A 20,746-nucleotide genomic window follows, 5' to 3' on the forward strand; every position below is an offset into this window, starting at 1 on the left:
TAACAGACAGATGAAGATGGAGCATTAAGTATAATTGCGCTCTTCTCCATCTTTAGAGCCTACACTCAGACTGATTGCGCTCTTGAGGGATGATCACTGTGTGCGATTATCATCTGTGAAGAATATGACTGGAGGATCGCTGGTGATAATAATATTCAATCCGTTTTGCATGCGTCTTGCAGCACAACAATCTTGCACACTTGTCGGATGGATATCCATCCAATATCGCGGATGAACAGACATGATGCAGCCACGAGTGTTCAGTTTGAATCCTCATTTTGTGGCATCATTCCATTCGGGTCAGTGCTTCTGATCTGGTTCTGTTTATTCTGGATCAGGGATATTCTGGAGACGACTCAGTGTTGGCTGTTTGTGTTTGAGATGAAAAAGTGTTTCTAGGTGGAAACAGTCCCAGCAACTATTTTAACAACGTTAAATGGGTAATGTATAAGAACTGTCAGGAAGAAAGTGTTATTGATGATGAGATTAAGGTCCTAAAATGCATCTTGTTTTTGCACAAAAAAAGGAAAAGTTTTAACTTAAATTTCACAAAAAAAGTCCCCGAAAATCACAACAAATCATAAACAAAACACAATTTAAGTTGAGCAACATTCATGTAAACAACACAAACCAATGTTTGAGGCTTTTATCAAGTTTTCTATGATTTGACACCCTTTACTTTTCTGTCTTGTTAATGGAGGAGCTGAAGAGCTGATCCTTGAATTAGTATGTGCACCATGTTCTGACAGCCAGACTTAAACCCCAGAGCTCTGTTAGCATGGCATTAATGTCCTGCAGATTATAACACACTATAGAGTGTCAAGGAGTAAATGCCTCAAGTGTGCAGTTGGATGTTGTTACCATGGAAACAGATTGAACGCAGAAGCCAAACAGTGGAACTGATTACCATGGCAGGCTGCCATGATGCCTTGAGAGGCCATTAAATTTCAATCCCTTGTAACGGCGACTGCCGGTTATGTCAGCGCTATAAAAGAGCGTCATGGCTCATATGACCAAACAAAGTGAGTGCGTCTATTCACATCAATGCAAGATGCTTCATATCACACAGAGATAAAGTGAGTCAATCGCTCGCCTTATTTATTTTTAATTTGCAACAGTGAAAGAGAAACTAGAGGAGTCTGATGGTGCTGGAGAGAAAATCCTAAACAGTAATGGGGACACAACCAAATGCTAACTTAAATCCTTAACATGTAACTGTTTATCTTATTCTTAAACATGCAGAACACTTCCTTGGGGGGACCATAACGTTCTGATATGTGATCCTTTTTGCAGGTGCGTCCCCCAGCAGCCTGCCTTCAGCAGTGGATCAGTGCTCTCCAAACCCCTGCAGAAACAGGGCTCTCTGCAGACCCCGCGGCGATGGCTACTCGTGCTTCTGCGTGCCGGGGTTCCAGGGCGCCCACTGTCAGATTGATGTGAATGAGTGTGTGTCACAGCCCTGCAGAAATGGAGCTACCTGTGTGGACAGAGTGGGTCGTTTCTCCTGTGTGTGTTCTGCTGGATTCACCGGTGAGTGGACAGAGAGACCCAGGGCCTCCCAGGACCATCAGGAACAAACCCTGAACATGTTTAATGAATAGTATGAATAGTATTTTTATTTTTAAATGCTTCAAGTTTGTGGTTGTGCCCCTTTTTAAAGTCTAAGTCAAATATTGTCAACATTTAAATTTGTGGTCATCCGAAAGTACAGGTTTTAGATTTTTTTTTTTAATCCACAAGAAATATTTTTATCATTTCAAAACATGCAATGTCATCTGGTGACTCATGATTATTTTTTAGTAACAAAAGCTACTAGAAAAAAACCCCATAACTGATTCATTCAGTCCCATATTGGCAAGTGACATCACTTCTTTTTTTGTAACTCTTATCAACTAAAATAAAAAGAATGGTTCATTTCCTGGTGAGTTTCCCACCATGCACCTGTGCAGTGATCATGTTCAAACAGCGTCTTGATCTGCTACACCTGTGGCGGGTGGATTATCTCCATCAAGGGTAAATGCTCAGGGAAATTTAAAGTAAGTAAATGGTGAGTTTTTACAGTAATTAACATCTTCCTGCTTAGCATTGGGATACTAACACCCCATATTAGGGATATATTTATTAGATATGTTGTAGACAATATGCTGTTGTCAGGCTGTCTAACAACAGGCATTGTTGTAGGATAAAAGTCCAGACATGATCACAGCTGCTGGAATCTTTGTTCCTTCTGCCCCCGTCCTCCATCTGTGCCGCCGGCTCAGTCACCCTTTCACATCTGTGCTGCTTTCATGTTCTCAGGGGCCACTTGTGAGGTTCAGATTGATGAGTGTCAGTCACATCCATGTCTACATGGCAGCAGTTGCCACGACTACAGCGGTGGCTTCGCTTGCACCTGCACATCCGGTTTCCAAGGACACCGGTGTGAAATCGACATTGATGAATGCCGGGAGCAGCCATGCCAAAACGGGGCTCGGTGCATTGATGGGGTGGATAAGTGAGTATATCAGGGCCCCCGGTTTGCTGAAAAAAAAAAAAGGATTTCATCATTTTAGTGAAGCATTTTTTAGAATTTCAATGTTTTACACTTTTAAAAACTGACTGAAAGATAATTTTCAATAATCTAAGATATGTAATTTCTGCACCTTTGACTGTTTCAGCTACACATGTGACTGCTCTCTCACAGCATTCACTGGCTCTCACTGTGAGATCCCCTTACCAGCCTGCCACTCTGAACCCTGCTTCAACAGCGCCATCTGTCAGGACATTCAGGGGAACTACACCTGCGAATGCTGGCCAGGTAGATGAAACACAAGTTTGTAGTATTTAAAGGATGTTTGTAAAGATGATGCATGTATCCTGTACACCGTAGCTTTACCGGGTGTCATACCCTGCTGTCAGTCACATGATTTCTTCCCATCCGTGACGTTAACTCCAGGCTTTGAGGGGCGTCAGTGTGAGGTCGACATCAACGAGTGTGGCAGCAGCCCCTGTATGCATGGAGGCCGCTGTGTGGAGAGGTCATGGCGGGTGTTGTACGGCAGCGAGCCTCTGCTGCCCGAACGCTACGACCAGCGGAACGCTGCAGGCTACATCTGCAGCTGTCCTCCAGGAACAACAGGTAATTTATTCTGATGAAACAAGAGGAACTCACTCCTGCCTCAAGCAGGTCTCCAGCGCCGGTGAGACGCCGGCAGGTATTTATGAAAAAAAGAGATTCACTGACTTCCTCCTGAAAACACAAGCTCAAATCCCTAATGTTGTCACACAAAATTAAATTATATTTAATACACAAAGACATTTTTTAAATATGTTTTCTGTTTTATTTTAATTAAATAGTGAAAGCACACCTGTATTTGTTCACCAAAGCAGTTTCCGAACTCCAAACATCCTCGACTTGTAAAAAGTTCCTGCGAGAACAGAAAACCTGAACAACTCAAGCTATAAACGAGGCAGATCAGACCCGCTGGAGTTGGGGTATTTTTGCATTGGCATTTTCAACTGAAGATATACCTCAGTGAGCTGCGTCGCTATTGGCCATCAGTCCCAGAGCGACCGGTGTGAATGTCTGGCAGCTCCCAGAACAGCTCTTGATTCAGGTCCCCGGACAGCAGCGGTGACAGGAAACAGCTGTCAGTGTGCTGTTCTGCCCTTTACCGCTCACGATCTGTCAAAAGTGATATTTACTGATTTCACAATGTCAGTATAAAGACATGCCATTATCACCCACCTGCTCGTGGTGGCTTTAATTTCATTGTAATCCTCATTCATCTCATGTCGGTTAATGATATGTAAGACATGAGTGGGAAGGATAAAGGACAACTGGCCTGTTGAATAAATAATAAATCACTACTTCTTCTTCTGCAGAAAATGAAGATTTATATTAGTCTAAATAATAGCATTCACTTATTTATGGTATGGATTTTTTGCACGTTCTTGACAAGAGAAGCATCGTTGCATTTTTTTTTACAATAAGTCACACTTTTCAACTGGTAAAGAGAAAAGACTCACAGCAGCGATGGAAAGCTAAGACTGTGAGCTGCTGCCTGCTGAGAGTTGTGTTCTAAAAATTGACTCTCGGCCATTTCCAGTGGCACTGACTCAGTAAGGTGGCCAAATAGCATTAGTTTAATCCCCAGGATCTGGCTTTGCGGTCTCCTGACTGGAGCTATTCAAGCCCTGCTTGTTTGAAGGAAAGTAGAAGAGGAGCAGAAAACCCTCACCAACAAAAAACAAACAAAAAAAACCCCTGAATATGGTGCAGTTAGACAAGTTTGGGGCTATTCTGGGGGAGACAGTGACGGCATGATGTGGACACCTGCACCATGGATTCGGGGGATTTTGTTTCTTGTTACAGGTAACATCAGGAGCCTTTTCTGAATGGAATTACTGAAGTGTAGAATTTTTATATACCTGTGTTGTGTCATATTTTCTTTATCTCATTTAATATGATTTAAAAAAAAAGTGTAAAGTGTGCTCTCCTATGGAACATGTAGTTGTTTCCCTATATATAGTTGTGTCAAATCATTGCAAGTATGATTTGTTTATGTTACAAATATAGATAGCATCTTCACATTAGCAACACATGCAGGCTTTTGTGGTAACAGACAGACCATGTTAAGAGCATAAAACATGAACAAGTGAGTGCTGTAGTGGTAACGGTGGTGTAGAGAGTAGAACTTCTACTCGACCTTCCACAGAGGTCGACTCATAACAGCATGAAGTAAAAGCAGGAATTCAAATCTGAAAGGAAACAGAAGCTGTGATGGAGTCGAGAAGAACTGTGGAGCGAAACAGGAAACGGGCACATGTTCTCTCCTGCTGCCGTTACATAATGTACCCACATAGCACCCCGGTGCAGTTGTTTGTAGTAAACAAACAGCAGCACTGAACAGGAATAATTAAAAACAGACTGCAGGATTTATCCCTGACCTCCAGCATGAACAAACTTTCTTCTGCTGACAGGTTCCCTCTGCCAGGAGGTGATAAACCAGTGTGCCTCCAGTCCCTGCCAGAATGGAGGCAGGTGTGAGAACCACGTTGGAGGCTACACCTGTCGCTGCCTCAGACAGAGCTATAATGGCCTCCTCTACGGGGGGGTGAACTGTGATGAGAGGCTGGTGGGATGCGAGGGGCATCAGTGTCAGAACCGAGGCTCCTGCTCCCCGTTCCTGCTGAACGGGACTCATGGGTACTTGTGTTCCTGTTCGCCTGGGTACACCGGCCCCCTCTGTATGACCTCCACCGCCTTCTCCTTTGAGCGTAGAGGCTACCTGCGACTGCAGAGCCCCCTGGTGGAGACTGATGCATCCTGCAACTTCACCCTCAGCTTCAGGACCGTCCTGCCCAGGGCGGTGTTGTTCCAATGGAGCAGCGGGAGGCTGCTGCTGAGTCTGGAGCTGGATGAAGGGCTTCTGCACCTCACACTGAGGAAGGAGGGCATCGAAGGGCCTGAAGCAGAAAGTTCTCACCAGGTCCTCGTGCTCCCACGTAGTGTCATAGATGGAGAATGGCATTCTGCAGAGGCCATGCTTGGAAACAGGGTGTTTAGTCTGAAACTGTTGGACGATGCTGGGAGCTGTGGGAGCCAGACGTGCCACAAGTTGGAAAGAGTCGAAAGCAACGTGACGGGCCTGGCTTCATCGCCTCAGAACACACTGATCGGAGGGATGTTTTTGGACTCGGATGGCTCCAGTAAGGACCCTTCACGTCCCGCGTTCATTGGCTGCATGCGTGATGTGTTTGTGGACGGGCAGCTCATCGTGCCTCAGCAGTGGCTGAGCGATTCTGCTGTCAATGTGCTTCCCGGCTGCAGCCACAGGGACCGCTGCCTGGACGCGCCATGCCAAAACGGGGCGAGGTGCGTCAATCTGTGGCAGAGCTACCAGTGCCTATGTCCGAGGCCTTACGGAGGGCGGGACTGCGAGGAGGGTATGTTCAACACCTGGGAAACTGCACGGTTATATATCAGCCATAGTTTGAAAATAAAATCTAATCCCATCAAGTATAGAAACAAAATGTTGACAATAGATATTTGGTGAAAGGCGTCATTTTCTCCATTCTTCAGTCAATCAAAAGTCAGGGTAAAGCCACGATAAAGATGGACGCAGTGATCCTCTTAACACCTTGGATTAAGCGTGTGAGGATTCTACTTTCGATGTCTGACGTAATTCAGTTGGTTTTTTAGTACAGTGATCAAAACTCGTACAGGTTTCTATGACCGGACATCATCCTGGTGTCCTTTCTGCTTTAGTTTCTCTACGTCCTCAGAAGGTGACAAACCCAAAGTGGAAACTGCTGACGGTGGACACAGATCACAGGGAACATGGGGGCCGGCCGCCTCCTCCTGTATCTGTTTCCATACGGACCTCCGCTGCTCAACTTATCTGTTCCTGGAGCTCATTCTGCAAAAAAAAAAAATCATGATGCTGCTTGGACAGAAAATATATATTTTAAATTTTTATACATGCCGAAAAATAGTGTGAAGGCTGCTTCCACTCTTTTGTTTTTTTCAAGAATAGAAATCACATTAAATAAATTCTCAACCACTTAAATCCATTTTAAACCCCAGAAATGAATCCCATAATTCACGCTGTCTGTTTTAGGCTATTGTGGTCTAATATTAATCAAACCAAAAATCTCATTTTGGTTACCTTTTTTAAAAAAAAAATGTTTTGCAGAACACGTTCCTGCACGTTTCGGGAGCGAGGACTCCCAGAGTTACGCTGTGTTCTCCATCACCGAGGATCTGGGTGAACGCTTCTCCATCTCCCTCTTCCTCCGGACGCGGCGGCACAACGGACTCCTCCTGGCGGTCACCAACAGTAGCATCCAGTACCTGCACATGTGGCTGGAGGACGGCAAGGTCACGCTTCAGCTCCACGACCACGAGAGTCTGAAGACGGGAAGCGCGATCGACGATGGGGAAGTCCACTTTGTGAGTGTTGAGGTGGAGGAGGATCGCATGCGACTGTTTTTAGCGGCTCAGGAACAGGGACGAGTGGAAGTCCGGGATTTCGGTGTCCGAGCGGGAGACACCATGTTGGTGGGAGGTCTGCTGGGGAGAAGGATGACTTCGGTTTTCGGTGGATACTTTAAAGGCTGCATCCAGGACCTGAGGATCAACGACAGGAGGCTGCAGTTCTTCGGGTTGGACGCCTCGGTGAGGTCTTACCCTTTGGAGCTCATGGAAAACGTGACTGCTGGATGCTCTGGAGATGACGCCTGCAGGGTGAGTTTCCACTTCTCACCTTAGAACGCATTAGTGGATGGAAATGTAAGATTAACTTTAGAAAAAGGACAAACCAGACCCTTACATTTGAAGGAAAACCTTCAATGCGTCTGTTTGAATGTGTCCTTCTCAGAGCAACCCTTGTCTTAACGGCGGCATGTGCTTCTCCACGTGGGATGACTTTGCCTGCACCTGCCCTCCCAAGACAACAGGGCGGCGCTGTGAAGAGGTCAAGTGGTGCGAGCTGTCTCCTTGCCCCACAAACACAGAGTGCAGGATGCTGAGCCAGGGATACGAATGTAAGCAGCATCCTGGATAGAAGTAAGGATGGAAGAGGTCACGGAGGTCATGGATTTGTAAACCCACGTTTTCTCTAATTCCAGGTTACTCCAATGCAACCTTCCTGAATCGCAGCACCGTGCTGTCCTTCCAGGGAAACGGCCACATATCCCGAAATCTAACCAACCTCTCCCTCAACCTGCGCACGCGAAACCAGAACGCGGCCATCCTCCACGCCGAGAAGGGCTCGGCATTTGCAACGCTGTCCGTCCAGGACGGGTTCGTCTTCGTGGAGCTCCAAAGCACCACCGGAGACGACGGCGAGGAGTCGGAGGTCGCGACCCCGGTCAGCCTGAGCAGCAGGAGGAGGGTGAACGATAACCGGTGGCACGGCGTGGACCTGTTCATGGCGGCGCCCTGGGCGCACACCTCCAAGTGGACCCTGGTGGTGGATGCAGACATAGAGGAAGCCAGCACCTCCAGGAGAAAAGGAGGCAACCTGGACTTCCTCAGGCAAGGGGTGGACATCTTCTTAGGGGGGTTACCCCATGATTCTGGTTGGTTTCTCACAGGGTGCCTGAGCACGGTGGAGCTCGGTGGCATCGCCCTGCCTTACCTTCGCTCCTCCGACGTCAACCTCCCGCGTATCCAGGAGCAGTTCACCCAGACGTCCTCGCATCCGCCGCTGCTGGGCTGCAGCGGGGCCCCCGTGTGCGAGCCCAACCCCTGCCTGAACGGAGGGGAGTGCCGGGACCTTTTCAACTCCTACAACTGCAGCTGCGCCCGAGGCTGGGCCGGGAGGCGCTGCGACTTCTTCACCGACACCTGTGCCTCCGGTCCTTGCATTCACGGTAACTGCAGCGTGAACGGGCCGACCTATCGGTGCGATTGCGAGTTTGGATTCGCCGGCGTGGACTGCGACCGGGAGGTGGACGTGTGCTCCAACCACCTGTGTGCCCACGGAGGCACTTGTCTTCACGGGCCGGACAGGTACGCCTGCCTCTGCCCGGAGAACTACACCGGACCCCTTTGCAAGTAAGTCAAGGACTTTTTTTTGGAATGAATAGGAAGAGGAGGGTATTAATGGAGGGAAATAGATTAGAACAGCGTCTTTCTGGAGAGAAAGAACGACTTACGTTAGATAGAAACCAGCAGCAGATGAAGAAACAATCACAATATGAATATTTCATGCTCTGAAAAAGACTTTGCTCTCCTGTGAACAGTTTGGAGAGTTTACTTAGTAAACACAAAGTAAACAAATAAATGCTCCAAATTGCAGAAACAAGGGACCGCGCAAAACAAGACAAACGAAAGCCTTCACTGTAAATGTCTCCACATCTCTGCCTCTGTTCAGCATTTCAACCACGCCTGCAGCGAACGTCTCAGATGCTGCAATTCTATTCTAGTGTCAGCCAGAAAAGGTTTCAGTCTGCTGCGGTGCCTCGCTAACACAAGGCGCTCTGGTTCGGCGCCAGTTTCTTTCCCCTGTCATCTACCGTTTGCCTCGGAGAACCAGCAGGGGAATGCCTCCAACCATTTATCCTGTAAACACACAGCTTCTTGCATTTCGCCTCTTTCGCACAAGCAAAACATTTGCAAGTGTCTCGCTGAGCAAGACACCAGACGAGCTGCACATCTCCCTTTAGTGGGAACATCCACTCTGCAAAGTTTTCATCAAAATGACTTCTTTTTTTGTTTGTGTCTCCTGTTTGTGTCTCGTCCTACCTCCTTTCCTTCCCACCCCCCCCCCCACCACCTCGTCTTCCTCTTTGTTCCTTTCCAGTGAGCGCATTGAAGAAATTCCGTGGTACATTGTTGTCAGAAAGGTGTAAGTTCCTTTTCTTTTTCTACTTTTCAAGTGTTTTCTATTTGTTTCCTGTTAGATATTTGTCTCTCAAATGTCATGTACCACATCTCCTGCCCCCCCCCACCCGCACCCCACCCCCAAATGGCATGCAACAAAATGGCGAACAAAGCTAATATCAACGCTCCCTGTGACATCGTTTGTCTGACAAACCCACCTTTGCAATGTAGCTCATGGTTTCTGGCATCTAAATTATAACTTCAACCAACAAAATTGTGCACATGCCAACATAAAGAACTATGTTTTGTAAGCGTTTAGGGATTAATTTCTAGTTTCTAACAGATTTGTAGCATTTAGGAACAGAGGCTTTTGTGCTTGAGGCAAAACCTGTCGGTAGAGGCCAAAGAGACATGGCTGCTTGTTCATTCCTACACGGCGTCCTGCTGGTGGAGTCTTCTTAAATCTCGTGACCCTGTTTCCCTCCTGAGCCCCTTCATCTCTCCTGTGTTGAGCTGCCAGAAACCAAACCCCCCCAGCTCCTATCTGGCTGATATTTCCTCTCCCGACATCACATTCTGCCCCGACAGGCCGAAGCAGCCTGTTTCAGTGTGTGGCGACGACACCAGGAACTACACTTGCTTCAATGGAGGCAACTGCACCGACCGGGAGCTGTCCTGTGACTGCCCCCCCGGCTTCATCGGACACCGGTGGGGAAGAATGTTCTATAATCACCCCATAAATCACTGCCTTAGATGAATGTTAACGCTGAGACGCGTCTCCGGCTCGTTCTCCAGGTGTGAACAGGAAGTAGACGAGTGCCGGTCCAACCCCTGTCTGAACGGAGGCTACTGCCGCAACCTCATCAACAAATTTGTGTGTGTGTGCGACATGAGCTACGCCGGAGACGTGTGCCAGACGGACGTAAGCGACATTTACTTTTACGTGGCCGTGCTGCTGTGGCAGAATCTCTTTCAGCTGCTGTCCTACCTCATCCTCCGGCTGGACGACGAGCCAGAGGTGGACTGGGGAGGCGAAGACGACTGAACGCAGGAGCGCATGTGTGGCGTCTGTCAGAGCGATTGATTGATTGATTGATTGATTGATTGATTGATTGATTGGTTGATCCTGAGCGGTGACGATGATGCAAATGTAGGGGGTCTAGTGTTCATGACGTCACCCTGCAGACCCATCAGGGGTTTCTCTGGTGTGATCACAGCTTCAAAAGTCCCACAGAGCAGTTTCTGTGCCTTAAATGAGACTTGGTTGATCAGAAGCACTTTATCGATCATACTTTATTTTATTGATTCCACCATCTTTCAGATTACGGATGCAAAAATCTTTTTTATCACCAACGCAGGTGATCTGGTTCAGAGCTGGACGATGACATAAGTGTTTGTTTGGTTAGTTATTTGTGGAATTTATGAAGTATTTCAACTGTTATGAAATCAGGGAAAAACTTGGTTTTATGACTGACTGACTGACTGACTAATTGACTGACTAATTGACTGACTGCTTTATGTTGGTTCCTACCAAATGAATAAGTATCTGTCTCTAAATTGTTCTGGAGAGACAAAAATATTTAGATCCCAGATTCATCATCAGCCTGTTTGTGGTCGACTCTTCATCACGCTGTAAATCGTCACACTCACGGATGTGATCGTGTTGTTGTTTGTCTTTTGTGCTAACATCATGTCTGATCATCAATGTTTGTCTATCTGTCCTTCATCGCAGTTTGTCCTCACGTCACGTTTTATTTCCAATCTCTGCCTCTGTTGTCAAATAAAACTGATAAAGAATCTCATCAGTCTTTGTCTGTCTCTCTAAAATTATTTGTCTCCTCCATCAACACGTACCTTTACCTGCTCTACCTCCATTTTTTTTGGACCTTCACCTGAAGGTCAGCTGTGGTCCAAATCCTTTTAACTGTGTGTGCGTGTGTTTGTGTGTGTGTGTGTGTGTGTGTTCGTCTGCGGGTGAAAGAGAAGACGTGCTGATGTCAGGTGGCTGCCATGACAACAAACACTTAATCTCCTTTAACAAGATGTGGTGTGATTCCCAGAATATCTCAAGTTCACAATCACACAAAGCAAAAGAACAAAACAGGGAAGAAGATGAACAACAACAGAAATTATATTGATTACAGTATTTTCCGCACTATAAGGCGCACCTAAAAGCCTACAATTTTCTCATTAACCTACAGTGCGCCTTATCGTGCAGAAAACACCGTAATCATTTATGTATTACACCTGGATGGTTGACGTTAAGCTTCAGGGAGGCTTTGGAGTACATTTTTGGTGAGAAGGACGCTTCACAATTTGTCCCCTGTCAACTACATATTGTTTCAAGTCACACTTGAAACAATCTGAACCATTCCTTTGATTAAAAAAAAGTGATTTTTTTTTTTTTAGCTTTAAGTGGAAGAATTTTGCTACAAAGACATCCGTTATAGATGTATGTAAATATGTGCATCACCTTGGGCATCAATAATCAGATGTCCATTTACTTTTGGCCATGTGGCCTGTACTCTCCTCTTTGCTTCATCTGCCTCTTTCCAAGTCGGTGTGTATATGTGTGTGAGTGTGTGTGTGTGTGTGTGTATATGTGTGTGTGCGTCCCTCCCAAGCACAGGTATCTCTAATGGCAGGAGAAACGGGGGGGTGGGGTGGGGGGTGAGGCAGGTATGGGAAGCAGTTTTTCAGTGTCGGCACTGATGTGGCCAGAACGAGGCGGAGAGGGAGAAATGTGCTTCGCCAGCAAAAAAAAAAAAAAAAGCAGGAAAAAAGAAAGAAACAGCATCTGGTGCTGAAGTGCAGTTTCAGCAGAGAGCTGGTGGCATTCAGAGAAGTTTGGTCTGCTTCACAGTAACGTATGAGGGCAGCTTATCTGGCAGGAATGCGTGCACAAACACACACACACACACACACACACAGAGCAGGTTGATAGTGCTGACAGCGAGGAAGCATTGCTGCTGTCTCTCTGTGTGTCGCTGCTCTGCTGAGGCTTCAGGGTGGCCTTGCTCGGTACCTTAGAGACTGGTTATCCAGACATCTCTGGTTCTGTGTGTGTGGCAGCCGGTGACTGATGGCGGGTCCTGGCTGCAGGCTCCTCCGGCTCGCTGGTGTCACACTCGCTGTGACAGCCAACTGTGCTGCAGTGACAGGTAAGCACTTTCTAGGAGTCAACAAAGAAGCTGAAGCGAGAGAAGGAAAAATGTAACGTCTACAGTGACGAGCAGGAGTGCATAAGTTATTTTTTGCCCCGGGATATGGATGGTTGTATTTTTAGTAGAATTATGTTTCTGTGTTGATTGCTCGTTGTAAAGTTTGCTGACTTGTGACATTTTTTTTTTTTCTCAAAGCCTTGTGTAACCTGACAAGTTCAGAAAGAGCCTTTAGTTAAGGAGAGGGTGTCAGTGTAATGGAGTGATACTTACAGCTGTTTTGCTGTTGCAGCAGCCGCCCAGAGTGTCACCACTCTCACGCCAAACCGAATCACTGATGTAAGTGAATCTGCTCTTGTCTTCTGCCGGCCGCTTTAATGAATGCTCACAATCACTCTCCTGCTGCTCTGGAAGCTTTCACAGGGATTGATTCACGGGGGCTTTCGGGTCAGGAGTGTGTGTTCCCTTGCAGGGTAATTGATTTTCTGGTTGGTTTGGGGGGGCTTTTTTTTGTTGTTGAAGCAAAACTAATTGCAAATTTGTGCAGTCTCAATCTGTGAATGTATGCTGAGATTTGTAGATATATACAGGAATCTGCTAATTGGGATTCATAAATGAAAAGGACAAATACAAATCTGGGTGAAGATTTGTGAGTTTGTTCAAATCTGGAAATATTCCTCAGATGTTTATGTACATATTCACACCTGTATCAGATTCAGTTTACTGGATCAGCAGTAAAAACCCACTAGATTATTTACGAGATTTCTGATTTGGCAGTGGATTCATTTACTTATACAGTATTACTTAAATAATATATTTAAATCATAATGTTCATAAAGCCGAAGCTTCATGGTAAAAATCGACCCAAGATGAAACTAACATGATATTTGACAACTAGGTCAGGTTATTTATAAAAGCAAGGTTTGATTTTTAAATCATCTTTGCATGTTGATAAGATCAAGATGAAATATTTTCATTAAAACTTTAATTGCTTTTTTTACTTTTAGTAGAAGTTGTTTTAATTCCAGCAGCTCAGCTGCACGGCAACGGCGTAAAAAATTAGACCGAAAGGAAGGCAGACCCAGAAGCACGAGGGGGCTGCAGATAAATATCATGTTTTAAAGCCAGGGAGGGGTCAATCGCTGCTGCAGATATGTCTGCACATTCACAAATTGATTGCACACACACACACACACACACACACACACACACAATTGAGATCCAGTACAATGGTTCCTAGTGGTTGGTAGTGATGCTTCTTGGGTGTTTGGTGTGTGGTGATCAGACAGGCCATGAGGCCAGAAGTTAAAAATTGATCTTAGCAGATTTCACAAGTCATTAAAAACCTTCTGACGCTTCATGGAAAGCAGATTTGCTTCCTGCTAGACAAGAATAATGTCTGTGTGTGTGTGTGTGTGTGTGTTCCAGCTATTCTTAGTGTATTTGCTGTGTATGTGCTAATGGGATCATCAGGCAGCCTGTGTGTGTGTGTGTGTGTGTTTTTGTGTATCTGTGTGTGTGATCCTCTACAGACGGAGCGTGCTCCATACAGCTCACGGTTGGCTGCCGTGCTGGCACCATGTCTGGTGGGCTTGGCGGTGGTGCTGATGCTGGGGCTGGCGCTGGCCGCAGCCAAACTGCGGGAGAGGCGGCAGACGGAGGGAGGCTTCAGTCCGCGGCGACTTGAGGGTTCTGGTGGTCACAACCCACCTGCTGAGCTAGGAAACACATCCATCAGCACTTTGGCAGCACGAGTGGAGCGCCTGGTGTAGTGTAAAGCTGAAAGCAGAAGTGTTTGAGAGTGTGTGAAGGAAACAGTGTGAGAGAGACAGGAATAAATATACGAGCTTCTGAAAACCAGGACATAAAGGCAGACCAGGCCGCGGGACCACCCCCCCTTCCCCCACTGAAATCACAGTTTTGTTTTCTTCTTTCATTTTAGGGGTCTTGTCGTCATTTGATTTCATTCATTTATCTTTCTTTATATAATGGCACATTTGACGGCATATAAAACAGATTTTTCAATGTTGTTGTTGGTTTTTTTTTTTTGCGGCCTCAGTTGAGAAGTACCTTGAAATACTTGTGATGTCATATCTCTGCTCTGAATATCCTCCTAGTCCTCCTTTACATCTTCATTTAGTTTTATTTCATAAATGTCCGTCGCCTCCAGACGACATCGAGGAGGTTCGGTCCGGTCAGCGTTCGGTAGTCAAATGATGTTTCTGTTGATTAAATCAGCATCCTTTTAAGGACATTATCTCATATTTTTGTTATTAAAAACATAGTTGTGATTTAAAATTTATTTCATATTTGCACAAAATATTTTTTTCTAGATTTATGTAGATAATTAGTATTTTTGCCTTTTAGCGCCCTCTAGGAGAACTGCAATTGATTTAGGTACAATAAAATTAAATGCCTGTGACCAGTTGGGTAATTCGTTGCCGTGGTAACACTGCTGTTACCTGATAGCTAACAGGACCTAATGCTAATGATCATTCGCTTAAAACGTTCAACAAACACCTAATCTCTGATCGCCTCTCTCCCTCCTTCTCTCCAGCTGACCTCTTCGGGTTTGAACTTTGACCTCTTGCTGTCCGTCAGTCTGATGTCCGTTGTTCTGCTGCTGGGCCTCATCGTCACCTCCGTGGGCCTTTGCGTGGCGCTAAATCGCCGGGCCACGCACGGCACCTACAGCCCCAGCAGGCAGGAGAAGGAAGGGTCACGGGTGGAGATGTGGAGCATCACCCAGCCGCCCCCCATGGAAAGACTCATATGAGACGCAAGAAAGGAGGATGATGTGGTCGTCACAGTAACGAAGGAGCAGATGAGACAAATACAACTGATAACAGATGCATCATGGGATTAAAACATCAGCAGAGGACTACCTGCAGACGCCGCCTGTCTCACTCCATCTGGTGTGGCATCTTTGTGTTGTTGTGCGTCGCCGTGCGTCACACGTCTTCCCGGTTTGTTTTGCACCCGAACGCCACATCCAGCCACCCAAATGAAAATTCATTTAATATGTTTTGGCCAATATATTTCTTTACGATTAATGGATCAATTGAAGGAACACCTGATCAGATTTGAAGATGTGCAAATACATCATCATCAATCCTCATGAGAAGCAGATATTTCCAGAGTTCTTGGACATCAGCGTAGGTCTAAGGGGAACTCACACTTTAGTGAGTGTAAAGTAGCATCTTTATTTATTTTCAGGTGACGTTCATGACTTGTTTTCATCTAAAGAAAAATATCAAAGCGGTTGAAGGAAGATAAAACAAGAAATGTGGTGTAATTTCAAGCATATACACTGTAATGACGATTTAACACAGATCATCAGCTGGCTATTATAGTGTTATTTTATTTTGTCAAACTACTGATGTCCTGGGGGGTGGGATTGGAGAGGGGGGTGCTGCTACTTTCACAACAGAACAGTAAGCCAGCAGCCTGTTTGTGTGTGTTGTGTGACCTTTGATCACCTGAGAGGGACGTGTGAGTCACAAAAATATTATTTTCCTTTCCACATTCTGGGTTTCTAAAAATAAAAAAATTTAAAAAAGGAGTCCAGAGACGGAGGAGCATGAACCAGTAGAATTTATTTTCAGTTCACAGTGCATACATTATGTGCAGTTGTACCAGGTTTCTCATGAATATCACATCAGACTGACCTCAGCTGTTCAGGACAGTTGTTTGGCCATGAGAACATGCAAGTGTGCACAAATAAGGAAATAAGAAATGAACATATTGACCAGTTAAGTATTAATAGAACATAAAATAAAGTGGGGAGGCTGCTGACTGTAACTCGCTTCAGGTTTGTCCCGACACAGAACAAACCTCTTTAATGTATGGAAGTGACGTTGGACCCGTGTTCTTGCTACTCGCTCACCAAAAAAATATATATTAATGACTTTACACTCTAATGTTAGGAGAGTTATCCAAAGTATCCATAGCCAATTACAAGCAGACATTGAAATGAAAAGATAAAAACCCTGACATTCAGTTCTTCATTTTCCCATATTAGTGTAAACCGAACCAGAGCCACAAAAAAACTTTTCCTGTCACCCTTAGTTACGGCCGACTGTTTCCTCCTGTCACACGTCTGTGGTTGGATGCACAGCGGACGTTTACACAAAATGCAAGGCTGACAAAGTTGAACTCTAAAAATCCCCAAATCAAATGACCATATTGTACAAAAACTATTATTTCCATCATCGTCTCTATTTGACAGAAATACTAAATACTGAAATAATAATACCAAACTGAGTCGAGCCAATCTGTGGAATGAAACGAAATAAAATCATAGCATAATACAAATACGGATACACACATGCAGATAGAACAATCAACATTGTACCGTGTACGAGCAAGTGTCAGTCCTTTTGTTTTAATTAGTCAAATGCTCCTTGAATCGAATGGCTACGTGTGACAGTTCATTATATTCTTTTTTTTCTTTAAGTTCCAAAAATAAAATGTATAAACATTCAAACATCAGGTGTCATTCTTCTATCACGTACAACACCGATCGTATATCATCAATGTAAAATAAACTCAAGCCAGCAAAAATACACGTCTTTTCAGTTGAAAATAATTTTCATCAATATGAAATCAACTCCTCTGAGAAGCGTTCGGCTCAGAATAAGGAGCTTGAGGTTGTTGTTTTTTTTGTTTTTTTTTAAAGCATACAATAAAAAGCTACACAAGTCATCACTTGTTACTACGACTGAAGTACCAAATTCACAAAAAGTACAAATAAAATAAAAACAAAAAGAATGGAGGAATCTAGATGACATCTCTTAAACACTGGGCAGGAAAAATTCCCGCCGGGAAGCAAAGAATAAAAGGGAGTACCTCCAGCTGTGCTGACGCCGAAACGTAAAAATAAAACGGCTATAAAAGCCGCGCTAGTACCCGAGTTTGTTTCAGGTCAGTTTCTCAGGACCCCAACAGGTTTTGCATCGACGTCTTCTATATAAACGCCACCACCTTCCTGGGATTTCAGGGCTGACCTGAAAACATTGCATACGTCGCCGTTCTAAAATACTGTACCGTGTTCTGATGACAGCAGGTGGTTCTCCTATGTAAGGCACGCCATCCTGTCACGACCACCTCTCAGCTCACACACACTCAAATACAATCTGATAGTTATTTATGATTCAGGGATGAGTGGGCGGGCGACTCCCACTACAAACTTAATGATTCATTTTCGAGCAGATTCATGCATTCGAATAAAGATTACTTTCACAGAAGAAAAGTGACCTTTTAATAATCTTAAATGTTTGCATAGTAAATCAGTTCTTGAAGTGTTTACAATGACTAAGGCCAGTGCAGAGATTGTACCCGAGTCAGTTTTTCTATTTTTTTTTTCTTTTTTTTGGGGGGGGAAAATTGCTTAGACTTGATTCCTGGGCTTTTAGAAGTACGCCAAAGAGTTTATGAGCAAATCGTTAACGCAGAGCAGCACTCAAAAAGCGGAGAAATGGCTGCTATTAAACTGCCACACCGACTGGCGTCTGGTATAAATCACGAGGACAACAAACCATAAATGTAATAATCCCCACACAAGTACATGAAAAAGCTTTCTTCTCGTCTCTCGGGTTCACAGCAGTGGAGAGAACGATGGGAACCCGAAAATCTCTCCACAGGAGAGCCTGCTGTAGAAATACTTTTGTTTGGTGTGCATGCGTCACTCTCTGAGAAGACCCTATCGCTGCTTTACCGTACAATCATCAGCCGCTGCGTCACGATACAGTGTGTGATTAACTCTGACAGTAGAAACATGAAATGATAAAAACCAAAGCCTCTGCAACAACTAGCCACTGGCGATAAGGCAGAGTGAAAGTCAGATGTGCTGAAAGGACTGAAACACAGATAATCAGACGAGGCGAGACGAGAACAGTGATAACGGTGGGCACTAAGACGAAACTGGTCACCATACTGGCTTTAAAAATGATGCACTTTCATTTTTCACTGTTGTTTCTCTTCAGAGAGACAAAACCCGTCCTGATGCTGACATGAAGAGACAATACGCACCTCTTCATCTGGAATGCAATGAATCGAAACAGCAGCTTTAAGCACATTATATATATATATATATATATATATATTTTTTTTTTAATACTATTACTAATCCAGCTAAATGCAGCGCTGTTTAAGAACCTTTAACGGTTGCATTTTAGATCTGAGAGGATCAGATTTGAAGTATTAAGACAGTATTAAAAAGAAATCACATGTCCATTTAAGGCATGGTGATAAGAACACGTTTAAATTACACAGTGTAGAATTAGTTTCAAAGGGCCGAGAGGACTTTTTGTCTAAAAAAAACAAAAAACAAAAATCCCATCTCACTTTCGCCTGGTTCTATCACCAGGTGAGCGACAATTTGTTCAACTTCAGGTGCAAATTGAATCTACTTGTGTGAAATGTTTAGAGCACAGCAGGTAAACGACTGACATGATGGAGTGCAGAGGAGTTATCATCTCTTCATCTGAAAATACTGACACCTTTCAAATTTCATTGAAGGTAAGACGGAAATTTGAAAAAACTAGTTTTTCTTTAGCTGGAGGGAATTTCATGTGGGATGGTTTTTAGATCTTCTTCTGTGAATACAAGATTAAGAGAAGTTAATTGTTAAATTCAGATAGAAATTCCCTTCTTATTCAACATTTGTAGATTTTTATCTAGATACAGATTATTATAATCGCTCGGCCTCAATTTATGTTTTTAGGTGCTTGTAGGTGCAGAGTTGAATAAATGATTGACATGTTTTAAGAGACTAAAACCAAACACACTCACAACTCTTCACATCAGAAGGACTCACTGATGTTTTTGTTCCCACATGTGGGTTTGATTCAAGAAATCTCTTTTTAAAAGACTCTATTCACTGTAATAAGTTATATATTCTTAATACTCTGCAGAACTTTTCTTTCTTTTTCGGGGGGTCTACTTATGACAATGGACACTAATTTATCCCCTCCTGTTTCCTGTCTTAGAGGCTGAGACTCTCTAAAAATAATTGATCATATTTCCTGATAAGTGAGACCTGTGAGTTCAACACCGCAGCAAATTATAGCAGAAGAGTCTGACTGTCTTAAAGAGAAGGTGTCTGAATCAGACGGCGGCTCTCTGAAATCCCTACGACTCCTCTGTGGTTTTACCGTGGACCTGGTGGTGATTGTTGTTGCAGTGAACCTGTGAGAGCTGCAGGCTGGTGTGGAGGGCTGGACCGAGACAACACATGGACTCAACCTCCTCCAGGAGGCCTCCGTCCTGCACCATCGAGCCTTTGCCTTGACCGAGGCACAGGCCGAACCCCAGGAGCCCATCCTTGGACGCCTCTTTCTCCCATGGAACCTGCATGGCTGACTGGCTGTCCCTGGATGGGGCCCTCTGACCCTCCTCTTGGCCCTTGGTAGCTTGCCTCAGGAGGACCTTCTCCTGGTAGTGCCTCACTGTCTCCTTGGAGAGGACCTTCCGCCTCAGGATGGCGGTGGAGGCAGTCTGGTTCTGCGCCAGAGGAGGCTCCGTGCTCACTTGTGGGTCTGAGATGGTCCGAGACCGTCCCACTGGTGCAGGAGAGGAGTTTGCTGATGACTTATGAGAGGATGTGGGAGACGGTGTAGATCTGTCTCTGTGGGAGGTTGACGGCGAATAGGAGAAGCGATCTCCCGGCTGTCTTCCTGGAGACGGAGGGTGAGGGTTGGAATTGGTTTCGTGATGCTGGAACTTGAAGACTTCGGCGTCCTCGTCCGGAGGGGAAGCCGTGATGATGGGGATCACAGGAGCTGTTTCCGTTTTCTTTGACCCCTTCAGGCTGATCTTGTTGGGGTATCTGCGAGGGGACGGGGGAAGGTGTTTACCATGGACAGCGCTGTCATCCTGGCCCATGTTCCAGCCGCCCTGATCCCCATCTCCACCAACGCTGCTCTCGTTTTCAGGCTTAGACTCGCTGGAAGACGTCGGTTTTTTCTGGCAAGAAACAGAGGAAGATATACTCTGGAATACCGTTGAAATGAAACATGTACTAATCAGTGTATCAGTTCAACATTTGGTTGGGCAACATCGGACCATTAAAGTTTCATTTATTCGACTCTACGTAAGAAGTAAAGAAAAAGTAGACGCTTTAAACTCGATGGTTACTCTGAGTAAATTATCCAACTTCCTGTGTGATGATGAAATGAGTATGAGGCTGTTTTAGTGTCTGGTTTCACACGAAAGAACACAAGCTTGGGAGGAAACAGACTCGTAGATATGACAGTACAAATACTTCTTCACGTTA

The 20,746-nt window shown here is 45.0% G+C and overlaps 3 protein-coding genes across 5 annotated transcripts in view; 2 read left to right on the forward strand and 1 right to left on the reverse strand.

The window, feature by feature from the left end:
* The first annotated feature begins 4,201 nt into the window (after positions 1–4,201).
* crb1 (crumbs cell polarity complex component 1) lies at positions 4,202–15,267 on the forward strand. The gene is made up of 9 exons (XM_068318799.1): positions 4,202–4,354; positions 4,963–5,928; positions 6,678–7,228; positions 7,362–7,527; positions 7,612–8,542; positions 9,291–9,335; positions 9,899–10,018; positions 10,106–10,232; positions 15,029–15,267. Exons 1-9 carry the CDS (start codon positions 4,303–4,305, stop codon positions 15,245–15,247), a joined length of 3,177 nt encoding a protein of 1,058 aa, XP_068174900.1. The 5' UTR covers positions 4,202–4,302; the 3' UTR covers positions 15,248–15,267.
* On the forward strand, positions 12,190–15,168 carry LOC137598551 (protein crumbs homolog 3-like). Its single transcript, XM_068318803.1, has 3 exons — positions 12,190–12,471; positions 12,764–12,810; positions 14,004–15,168. The coding sequence occupies exons 1-3, from the start codon at positions 12,393–12,395 to the stop codon at positions 14,241–14,243; spliced, it is 366 nt and encodes a 121-aa protein (XP_068174904.1). The 5' UTR covers positions 12,190–12,392; the 3' UTR covers positions 14,244–15,168.
* A 3,326-nt stretch (positions 15,268–18,593) lies between the features above and the next one.
* Positions 18,594–20,746, reverse strand: part of dennd1b (DENN/MADD domain containing 1B) — a 96,171-nt gene continuing 94,018 nt past the window's right edge. The window contains exon 23 of one of the 3 annotated variants that reach the window (XM_068318800.1): positions 18,594–20,436. In XM_068318800.1, the coding sequence (XP_068174901.1) occupies positions 19,603–20,436 (834 nt within the window). In that variant the 3' untranslated portion in view covers positions 18,594–19,602. The remainder of the gene's footprint in view (positions 20,437–20,746) is intronic. The other 2 variants (XM_068318802.1, XM_068318801.1) reach the window with 2 other exon arrangements.

The sequence above is a fragment of the Antennarius striatus genome, chromosome 7 (assembly GCF_040054535.1).
Source record: "Antennarius striatus isolate MH-2024 chromosome 7, ASM4005453v1, whole genome shotgun sequence".
NCBI lineage: Eukaryota > Metazoa > Chordata > Actinopteri > Lophiiformes > Antennariidae > Antennarius > Antennarius striatus.